At 38.4% G+C, this 12013-nt stretch overlaps 1 protein-coding gene and 1 non-coding gene across 3 annotated transcripts in view; one reads left to right on the top strand and one right to left on the bottom strand.

Moving 5' to 3' along the window:
• The window catches only part of rapgef4a (Rap guanine nucleotide exchange factor 4a), a 44271-nt gene extending 36456 nt beyond the window's left edge, over positions 1-7815 (bottom strand). The window contains exons 1-2 of one of the 2 annotated variants that reach the window (XM_053681039.1): positions 7563-7815; positions 52-194 (exon numbers count right to left, since the gene is read on the bottom strand). In XM_053681039.1, coding sequence (XP_053537014.1) covers positions 52-194; positions 7563-7645 — 226 coding nt within the window. In that variant the 5' untranslated portion in view covers positions 7646-7815. The remainder of the gene's footprint in view (positions 1-51; positions 195-7562) is intronic. The other variant, XM_017470250.3, reaches the window with a different exon arrangement.
• On the top strand, positions 4714-4815 carry LOC124628282 (U6 spliceosomal RNA). The gene has a single exon (XR_006982730.1). It is a non-coding gene; the product is annotated as a U6 spliceosomal RNA (small nuclear RNA).
• Positions 7816-12013: the final 4198 nt, after the last annotated feature.

Raw genomic sequence — 12013 nt, 5'->3', positions numbered from 1 at the left:
GCTGGAGTCTGTGGATATGTTTGCTGTGTCTGAATGTATGATATGACCTACATGTGATGCCTTTTTCCAGGCACTCATAGAAGCCACATAGACAGATCTGCTGTAGCATGGTGGGGTGGAACTTCTCAAAAGCTTTCACGCGCTTCAGACGGGCCATGATGATGTCCACGTCTTCTCCAGAGCGCTCCTCTGGTCTATACAACACAAGAAAACACAATATCATGCTATCATTATTATTATGCCAAACATAATATATCATCACTGACTGATTTTCTGTAGAGACGTCATATTTTACTGACATAGTATACAGTATATACACATTATACACATTATATATACTGACATATACTCGGGAAGGCCAGAAGGATGCACTGTCAATTCACATACAATGGAAACGCCAACATTTCATAATATGTTATTGCCATAATATGTATGGTAATAACATGACATTTTTCCTCCATTGCCAGGAACAGAATTCAAATCAAGGCCGTCATCTAGCTAAATCAACCTCGAAGACAGAATTGGTGTTTAAAGGCCAATAAGGTATGGGAGCAAAAAAAGATTTCATTCTTAATAATAAAATTTAAACACTGTTGAATTCATAGTACTGAGATATATTACTTTGAAAACCGGTGTAAGATCATTTGTTTTAATTGGCAGTGGTGGCTTGGTGGTTAAGGCTCTGGGTTACTGGTCAGAAGTTCGGGGGTTCAAGCCCCAGCACTACCAAGCTGCCACTGTTGGGCCCTTGAAGAAAGGCCCTTAACCCTCTCTGCTCCAAGGATGCTATATCATGGCTGACTCTGTGCTCTGACCCTAACATGCTGGGATAGACAAGAAATTTTTTTTTAAACATTTTAAAATTCAGGCTTGTTTGCCTTTTACTATGCCTAGGATACTTAACTTGTATTTTTTCAAAGATAATTTTGCAAACTGAAGTTAAGTACTGGAATAAACAACCTGCACACAGTTTTTTTTATATCTGAAAAGTGAATTACTGAATCTGAATCTCTGAGCACTCAATGGTTCATTCAAAAGAAATAAATACAGGTGTGCTTTTGCTTATTTCGAATTTTCTCTCCAATTTGGTCATCAGCTAATTCCCAATCACCAGCATCTTTTACAACTGCTGCATCACTGGACAGCGTAACACACTCGGAGGAAAGCAGCATACCCTCTTCCGCATGCATGAGCTCACAGATGCCCATGATTGGCTAGTGCCTCTGTGATTGGCAGGGGAGAGAAAGTAAACCCATCCATCCCACCCAGAGAGCTCGGCCAAGTTTGCTCCCTTGGCTCCTGGCCATGGATAAGTTTGTTTTCCAAAATAAACCTTAATAGTACATGTCTGATTCTATACTTTATGCTTATGGCACTGGATGTGGAAGCTGAGATTACAAATATCTCATTGACTGCTGACTGTTCACTTAACCTATGGGAATTGATTCAGATATCTTCCAAACAAAATATAACAATATGGGTTTATATTATAGTAGTTTTTTAAAACATGGGTTGTAGGATATGTAGCATGAGACAGTGCTCTCTGTGTGTGTGTGTGTGTGTGTGTGTGTGTGTGTGTGTGTGTGTGTGTGTGTGTGTGTATGTGTGTGTGTGTGTGTGTGTGTGTGTGTGTGTGTGTGTGTGTGTGTGTGTGTGTGTGTGTGTGTGTGTGTGTGTGTGTGTGTGTGTGTGTGTGTGTGTGCGTGTGTGTGTCTGTGTGTGTAAGACTTTAAGCTCAATGAGTTGATTGTGTTGGACAGTTGCCCTGTGGGTCTGGGCCTGAATAGAGACAAACACTGAAATAGAACCATAAAACCATAAAAACCAGGCTCAGTCATCCAATCATAACTTCCAAGATGCTAGAACACACACAAAAGACACATGTAGTAAAAAACAAAAGCCAACAGAAACTAAAATACATTTAGGAATACACTGTTTCCCACTTTTAAATCCATATCAACGTTTTACTGCTTAACGCCTCAGCTTATTACTCAGTTATTCATCGGAAAGAATGCCATTCAGTAACTACTGTAAAAGACACTGGTACAATATATCCTTTTTTTAACTCATGAGTCATTATTTAGTTAAAGACAGGCTTGCTGGCCCCACTGATGGACGTTGCTTTGCTGCAATGCATCCTGCATGCAGAATGAACAGACGATAAAAGAACACATGCACACACAAACAAAGTATAATGTAAGTACCATAGATCATTAAATCTAATCTGCTGATATAAATCTGCCATATGACCTTCACCAGATACTACATACAAATACTACAGAGGCTATACTATAGGGCTGTTCAACCAGCAGTTTGTTAAAATATCAAATAAGATTTTATTGAAAAAGTATCAGTCTAACTGGTAGAAAGGTCTGAGAAACTGTAATCTAGTCTACATGAGTGCAGGGGTGCAAGTTGTAAACAAGCAGTTTGGGGATAGTGGAAGGCAGCAAAAAAAAGCCAGCAAGTAGTAAAGTGCTGCTCTTAACAGTTGCCTAGTTCGCCTATATGGCAAGCATGGCCTTGGCCCAGAGCAAGATTTAGGTGATCAATACCTAGTTATACTATTTCTCTTAGCATTACAACTACACAAACAAAATATTACGTTTTCAACAGTTTAGAAAAAAAGTGGGCAAATGTCAGTAGTCTTGACAATGAATAAACCTTGTAAAGAGGGGCTCACAGGTGAATTACACATGAGCAAACTGCCATCCTTTCATCTGTGTACGCAAGTATGTTTATTAAAGCGGAACTAAAGTCCCATTTACTATGCAAACACATCTGGCACAGTGCGTCACGTCACCATGAACACCACATTCTAACCCTGATCTCAGAACAGCTTCCCGTCGTGTAACATGAATACCACATTAGCTGACTAAACGTTTTGGGGAAAAGTCAACTGTTACCCTTTTTTTGGCTTCTATCTATGGAGACTTCAGCCATATCAGAACAATTTTGCTTTAAATCAACTCTTTCACTAATATTGTCACAGTTAGTAATTAGAGACATGACAGTTCTCTTTACCACATTGTAATTTATAACGTGAATTACCTCAGATACAGACCATGTTGAGTAGCTACAGTGCAACCCTTAGATGACTGACAGTGAATGTTTTGTCTTTGTTCGCAAACACATTCGAATTGACATAGGAAGAAAAATTATATTCTTGTCATAATGCAGGCTGTTTATGTTTATCTGAGGGCATGTGCAGCCATACTGGGTGAAGCATGTACCACTCTCAGTCCTTTTTCTACACAGTCCTTAGGACAAAGAATAACTTCACAACTGTGTATCCTTGCATCACGGAGCCAATTCTCGCTCAAGATATCTAACAAAGGCTATGGAATTTATTCTAGCAGTGACATTTGCATCTGGAGTCTGTTGTCACTGACTATAATGATGATCATTTTCTCTCAAAATGAGAACCAAAGAACCGTAAAGCAAAATTATGTGTAGATGAAAACTCAATAAAACCATAAAAATAATTTTAAGAACTTTGGTGCCTTGTTAAGAAACCAACGGTAGATTACACAGTAGAAAAGGATGGAAAACACTGTGTAAGAACACTGTTCAGAATAGATATGAATCTGTCTAAAAACTAAATAAAAAATACTATCGTGGTCTCAGAGGGTTTGTCATAAAGGGCAATTCCTGCAATATTAACTATATACATAGCCTAAATCTTGTTGTGAATCATTTCTCATTGTTGCACAAAGTCTTACTGGAGGTAATGAAATAAAATAAAATTTGAGAATTGAAGGTAGGGTTGGCCTATATGATGATATAATAATATAAATCTAATAACAATATTGTAAAAACTTATGTCTCCATAGGATTCTGGGATATCGTGGATAGTGTGATATCTTTTTATATCTTTTTAAATGCTTTTCTAAAAAATAATTGCAAACTGATTGAAAGCAACTGATGTTAAAATTCTTTTCTTAGTCTTTTATATTGTAAAATTGTCACAATCTCGCCTGCAGATGGTGCTGCGGCAGCGACATGCACGGAGAGCCGGAGGGCGCGAGCGTGCACGAACCAGAGTGAGTACACGCTCGTGGATTGCGTATGAACTATGGAGACTTTGTTTATAATTGTTTCTGTTCTGTCTCCTCCTTGTTTAGTCATCGGTTGTTTTTCGAGGGTGTGTATTAATTGTTACCAGCTGTCAGCGTTTAAGGTAAATTACATTGGTTATTTAAACGCCTCCTGTTGCTGCACACTTTGCGCAGTATTAAATGTGTTAATGCGTAAAGCTGTGACAGAGTGTATAGATGTCGATACGGTTAAGGTTCCACGTCCTGTTCTCGTTTCATGCCACGATTCCAGATTAATGTTTAGGCAACGTTTTGTGTTTGACCTTAGTTCGAGAAATAAATGTATAGACGCCAAGGATATGTGAGCTACCTTGATGCTAAGTGGTCGGGTTTTCGTGCCATGTGTTTGTTCCCTGTTTTGAACCTAGTCTCATGTTTAGTACCTCCAAGAGGGCTTTGGCTGAATGTGCCTTGTGATGACGTCATATGACGCATATTGGCCAAAATATGCAGAAAATCTGTGGTAATTTTGAAAAATTGCAAGCTCCAAGCTCCAAGATAGGTTGTGTGCCTTGAGGTTATCTATGGCAGGCCTGCTGCTCATATTACAATCCTCTATGATGTCCTACAATTCAAATGCTCTCCTAGCTGCTTACTTGGCCTGTTGTAGGTTGCAGTATATATAAGCAGCACATATACTAAAATTGGAACGATACAGAGATTAGCATGGCCCCTGCGCAAGGATGACATGCAAAACCGTGAAGTGTAGGATGCAGTGCATAGAGGGTTTTTTGTTTGTTTGTTTAAAATAAAATAAAAAAAAATTCATGACAGAAAAATTAATACTCAATGATTTTCCTGAGCTGCTATGAGTCACCTTGACAATCTCGTAATAGTATTTCTCAGTTAGTGCTGGCTCAGAGCTGTTGGCTTGGATTTGGCTGGAAAACAATGATTGGCATGAGCCACAGACAATCAGAAATGAGAGAGTGAGAGACTCCAATATAATACTACAAGAGGAAAAATATTTTCAGAGGTAATGGGGTTTCGACTTTTTTCTTGCTGAACAAGTGAGGCATTTATTTGATCTCTAAATTGATATGAACCTCTTGTTGGGGCATTTTCATCATTAGCCAGTTTTTGCTAATCAGCTAGCGGTACCAGGGTGTGTTTGATGAGTTATTTGTATTTCTGCATTTTAAGCTCAGTTAACCTAAGCAAGAGCAAGTCGATCGATATGTCTGTTTGCTATTGGTGTGTGTAATTCTGATCAAACTGCATCTATTTATCCTCTAAACAGCTTTAGCTGGTGCACATACACATACACAACTAGTGGCCAGGGCATTTGTGTGTTGTCCTGTACTTCCTGCATTGCAATAATACTAAATAACACGCTAGTACACCTACAGTGTTATTGTTATTGATCCATCTTATTAAGTGCATAGAATGCAGTTTTACACTTGTTGCCTTGAATTTTCATTTAATGTGAATTACTTGCAGCCACCAGATCCATGCAATGCACAAGGACACAGAACAATATGTTATTCTTTTGTCAAGGGCATTCTTAAAGGCTATCTGAAATTTTGGAAGACATTTTGCTAATAAGTATTAATTTCCCCATATGTATGGAGACTTTTGGGATAACCTGTAGTCATAGCTCTTTAGTAAACACCTACCTCATCAGTAGTCACTACCCCTTGGCGTAGTCTACTCCACTATTTATCACCCCTGATTATCTGAGGGTTATGAGTGGATTGTCCACTAATCGTAGGGTTGGCGGTTCGATTCCCGGCACATATGACTCCACATTCCGAAGTGTCCTTAGGCAAGACACTGAACCCCAGGTTGCTCCCAATGGCAAGCTAGCACCTTGCATGGCAGCTCTGATACCATTGGTGTGTGAGTGTGTGTGTGAAGGGGTGAATGAGAACCAGTGTAAAGCGTTTTGGAACCACTAAGGTTCCAGACCATTTACCATTACTATGTTTGATGTTATCACTACTTGTGATATTATTTTATCACTATTTGTGATGTCACAACATCTTGTCTAAAATATAGCTATCAATCCACCCATTTTCCATACTGTGTATCCTACACAGGGGGTCTGGAGCCTATCCCAGGGAACTCTGGGCACAAGGCAGTGGACACTCTAGGGCACAATCTCACCCATAGTAGGGCTCAATCACACACACAAACACACACACACACACACATTTGCACAATTTGGAAAAGCCAATCACAGTACAGCATATGTCTTTGGACTGCAGAGGAAAGCAGAGTACCTGGAGGAAACCCCCGAAGCACAGCGAGAACATGCAAACTCCTTGCACACAGGACAGAAGCGGGATTCGAACCTCCAACCCCGGAGGGCCGAGGCAGCAGTGTTTTTAGCTATCTAATAAAATTCAACCGTCAAGATTCCTGTCACTCTGTTTTGTTAGAAAACAGGTAAAGATCAATTCGGTATAGACAAAAAATATTCCGGAGGGAATTCAGAAAAAAAAAGTGATGTGTCTACAGGAAGATGGAGGGTTTTGGCCCTGTGCCCAGTGATCTGAGGAAGGGGCGAGGGCATCTGAGGCGTGGCCTTCCTCTCTACATCCTTCTGTAAAACTGCGCATGTATTGATTTCTCAGGGATTATATATCCATTAAAGCTGACCACGGATGGGTCGGAGCTCATTAAGCTGGCAAAATGAGCGCTGCGTTTGCTATAAGCACATTAGGGAAGCTACAGTAGACGATAATCGTGTAATAAAACAATAAAACTGGGCTGTGTCTCAGGACTATATGACGGACAGCCAGCTTGTGTGTAAAAGCCCGGAGTCAAAGTTTAAATGAGACAGCTCATATTGAGAACTGAATACAGACCCACACCTTGATGAGGCAGTAAGACAATGACAGCAGAAAGAAACCTGGGTGAAGGTAAAATCCCGAGTGCAGCAGACAGACCTTGCTTTACAGCTTGAACATGAATGAGTCTGCAGTATTACTGTCACTGCCACTCTGCCTCAGGTTATAGCCTACATGTCCCTTTAAACACCACTTCCTGGTTGGTTTTTACTCTCAGCAGTATCCTAAACACGAAAATATACAAAATAAGGAATGTAGCACAAGTAGCAGCAAATAAATAAATAAATAAATAATAAATAGACTAAATCATGACTCGTAAGGTGTGCGACGTCGATAGGTGTGAGCTATGGATAAAAGACGTTATAGTCTGAGTGCATCCTAAAACCGACACACTGCTCTAAACCTCCCCTGACACAAATATGTGTTTTGGTCAAATATTAGTAGCGCAACTGTTACATTATTTCTTATTAATAACGCATAGGCTAGCAGAATAACGTTAGCTGTATATTATGCCTCACACATACACAGTCATACTGTACACTCACACACACACACACACACACACACACGGTCGACCTGACAAAGCGCGAAGCACATGGAAAAACCACCGTGCTAAAAAATAAAATAAATAAAATAAAAAATCTATCAAAGTGGCCCTGCAGATGCAGCTTACCGCTTGTCGAGACAGGCTATCCATTCTGCAGATGCGGAGGAATGAGCAGAGGTGTGAGCTGCTACCATCTTTGGAGAGATCATGGAGAGACAGGAGCCGTGTACACACTCGGTAACGGTTCACTTTGTAGGCATTGCTTCAGTTAGCGCCCAGTGCTGCACTGTGCTCTCTCACTCACATCTGGGCAGGAGAAATTCTCTACTAGTCTCTCAGCTACCTTGTAGATACGCCCATAAACCATTTCATCAGGTTCACCCACCACAGGAGTGCGTTTTACACACACACACACACACACACACACACACACACATACATACATACATATATACATATATATATATATATATATATATATATATATATATATATATATATATATATATATATATATATATATAGCTACAATATCTAGACTTATAAATTTATTACTATGCACAATGTGTCATCTCTGTTCACCCTGTTTATCACTAGACAAGGACCACCGTATGTACTGTATTATTGTATTATGTTATTTGGGTGATGGATCCTTCTCAGCCACGTGTGGTGCTGGGACAAGTGTCATCCTGTAGTCAGAAATTGACCACTGATATGTTAGAGGATGATTACCATTGTCATCTTCTTCATCTTCAGCAACTGCTTTATCCTGGTTAGGGTGATAATGGATCTGGAGCCTTTCATGGGAACAATGGGCATCAGGCAGGAATACACCATGCATGCAACATTGCACGGCATCGCACACATACTCACACAATCATTCACACATAGGGTCTATTTTGAGCTGCCAATCTACTGTACCTTCAGGCATGTTTTTGAGGGGTAGGAGGAAACTGTAGAGCCTGGAGGAAACCTAGACAAAAACCCACCAGTGGATGAATGACATTACCTTAAATTATGCATAAGATAACTGTACCGCTTACACAGTGTTCCAACAAGGAGGGAGTGTCTAATAATCTAAGAACACTCCGTGTTTAAAACCCTCCTGTAATGCTGCTCATACTAGCACTGCACAATACCCTATGCCACGTTTATATCAGTATCACTGCTGTCAGAATGATCAACCACCCAGAACAGTGGTCCAGTGGTGGTCCTTTTTCACTGATGGATTGAGTAGGGGGTGACAAATTGTGCACTGAAACAGATGGGAGATATATATATATATATATATATATATATATATATATATATATATATATATATATATATATATATATATATATATATATATATATATTATATGATTACATGGCCAGGCAGTGAAAGTACTAGGTAGGTGTATCTAATAAATGAGTGGTGCCCCAGTGCTGACTCACACTTACCAATTTCATCTGGCCACCATATCACTGTGGGATTAATATATCTGAGTGTGAATGCTGGCAGACAGCTCAGGCTTGATTAGGCCATATCTCTGGCATGATATTTAACACAATTCAGAGCATAACAAGAAGTGGGCAAAACATGTATATCAGAAATAAAATATAAAGGTTGTATTGAATATAAAAGGTTATAAGTAACAGTTACATAACATCTGTTAGGACATGAGTACAGCGCTGTTTGGGGTGCTGTTTAGTTTGGCATTGTACAGTGTTGTCTGTTTGATCATGGTTTGAGGAGCTGGATTGCTTGAGGGAAGGATGATGTTACAGTCTGCCTGATAAGGCATGGATGCTCTGAAAAATAGTCCATGGGAGTGGTGGGAGGGGTAATCTGCAATGCTAGTGGCTTTGCAGATGCAGCATATTAAGTGTCCTGGATGAAAGCAAGAGTCACTGAGGCAGGACATTGCCTGAATTTTTCAGCACTGATATGATGGTGGCAAAACACAGCACCTAGCCTCAGGGAGATGTCTATAAGGCTCCAGCAAGCTGATCAACACATTCTCAGACCACATGTATGTCGTATAGTCATATAGTAGTTGTGTTTTTCTGATGTCATTTGTGGACAGACAGTGGTCTTTTGAGGAGGATGTGTGATATTTCTCACACAATAATTGTTCTGTGCTTCATATTGTGTGTAGAAGTCATTCATATGATTTCTGCTTGTAGTCTGTGATAGATGTCCATATGGCTAGAAGGCCGTATTACATACGTACAGAGTGTATGTTTGGTATTCATAAAGTGATCTGGCTTATAATTCAATTATTCAACTTAAACCTAATAATTCAGTAACAAATGTACCGACTGTACCGGATCTCACAGAGGTTGTGATTGTTGAAGTCAAAAACGATTGATTTTGCTGCAGCTTTTTTCTAAATTTGCGATGTAACTTGGAGAAGTTTTTTTTTTTTTTAGTTTTTTTTTGCGGAAAACTAAATTGAATTGGTGAAATTGCAAATGCACGAAATTTGTCTTTCACTGAAATTTTATGTCTTTCACGGTGATGTTTGTTGGTAAAAAAGACTTTTGGCTGTACTCATGTTCAACGCTTTGGTTGAATTCGCATTGTGATGACATCCCATGATGCGTCTTGGCACAAATCTGTGGGAAATCTGCAGTAATTTTTAAAAAATTTGCAAGCTTCAAAGAATATTGCGGAGTTTTCTTGATTTTGTGTTAATTTCTGTGATAGCATAATCCTGGAAGGACTGACTATAAGATTATTTCATATCTCCAGTGAAACAAACAAACAAGAAAGGTAAGCAGTTATTGAAATGACAAATGTAAATCTAGACTAAGAGTTTTACCTGAAAAATCATGCCAACAGCCGCTTATGTGACATTTAAGAATATTTACACAAAAGGACTCTCAAAGCACTAGACTTTAATGACTCATATTCCAAAAGGGAACCTTTTAATTAAATAGATTCAGAGAACATGAACAGGTAACTCCAATCCTGGAGGTCGACAGCACTAACATAGTTCAGTTCACCTACTTAGGCTTTTCTATGAACTAGTTTTAATAAACCAGGGCAAATATGCAAATGGTCAGTGCTTTGGCTGTCCATGACTGGAGTCACTTGTATTAAATAAATATATTATGCAGGTGTGTCAAGTGTAGTGAATAGTACTGTTCTTTATTTCATGTCAGGCACAGAGATGTGTATGGCAGACTGCAGCCGACCTGCTGTTCTACTCCTCCCACACACTGTTCAGTGAGGCATGAGACTAACACAATGCAGAGGAAACAGACAGCTGCAGCCAGGTGCAACATAACCAAATAAATGCTAATATTTCACCTTCAGTTTTCCTATTAGTTATAGTTTACATACACATACTCATATAAGGTTTGTGATCACTACTGTTGAATTAAGTAAAGGACTGATCACACGGTTAATATTACATCATCATTATATATATATATATATATATATATATATATATATATATATATATATATATATATATATATAACATATATAAATATAAACATATATATAAATATAAACATATATATAATTATTTATAACACACACACACACACACACACACACACACATATATATATATATATATATATATATATATATATATATATATATATATATATATATATATATGTTATAAATAATTGAAAAACAAGATAAGACTTTAAATAAAGGATTGGTCAAATAAAGGATTGGTTGTTGGTAAATACCTGATAATTTTTGTTGTTGTTGTTTCTTGTTAAACTTCATCTATAAATAATTATAGCAGTGTATACTGAAAAAGTGTCCATTTGCAGACTGTATAGATCTGTACAGAATATGTGTGGTATAAAAAGTTTCAGATTGTGTATCACTGATGTAATATACTGTATTATGTAATTATGTAATATACTGTGCTGTTGAAGTTTCATTGACCAACTGTAATTGATTAAATTCCTATAAGAGCATGGCTCTGACAGTAGTGCCAACTGCAAGGCAAATCACAGGTTTATATTAACGCACTCATTCTATGTTATTGTTTCTATAGTAACAATTTACATAGGGATTTGTATAGCACTACTGTATTCAGCATTAATGTCAGCACTTTGTAACAGTCAGAGGTACTCCACAGTGCATTACTGACCTTCTTCACACATACTCTCCTACCAGGACACTAAGATCCTGTAACTAACTTCTTTTAACTGTCCCTCGTTGACGTACTAATACAAAGGGTGATCTAGCCTTTTCTGTGGTTAGTCTCTGGAATAGTCTTCCCCTTCATGTGAGGTCTGCTCCGTCTTTAACTATTCTTAAATCTTCTCTTAAAATTTTTTTTTTTTCTTATGTCCTATGATGTTATTTAATGTGATGTTACATGATGTTCTGTACAGCACTACTTGACTTGAGAGGTAAAGCTGTAACTTTATGTTTTCTGAAAAGTATTCAGGATGGGTGGAGGGGTTGTGGGTTCTTTGTAACACAAGAAGCGGCATTTTTAAAATCTTAACTTCAAGAGATAGAAAAACAAGAGACTGGTGAGGGAATTACTGTTTGTAGCTGCTGTAAGGTAAGTGATAAAGAATTAGTTCCTTGGATGTTAATTGTAACATTAA

This window comes from Ictalurus punctatus, chromosome 6, assembly GCF_001660625.3.
Source record: "Ictalurus punctatus breed USDA103 chromosome 6, Coco_2.0, whole genome shotgun sequence".
NCBI classification, from domain to species: Eukaryota; Metazoa; Chordata; class Actinopteri; order Siluriformes; family Ictaluridae; genus Ictalurus; species Ictalurus punctatus.
The sequence above is the reverse complement of the archived record's forward strand: the minus strand, read 5'-3'. Positions and strand labels throughout refer to the sequence as shown.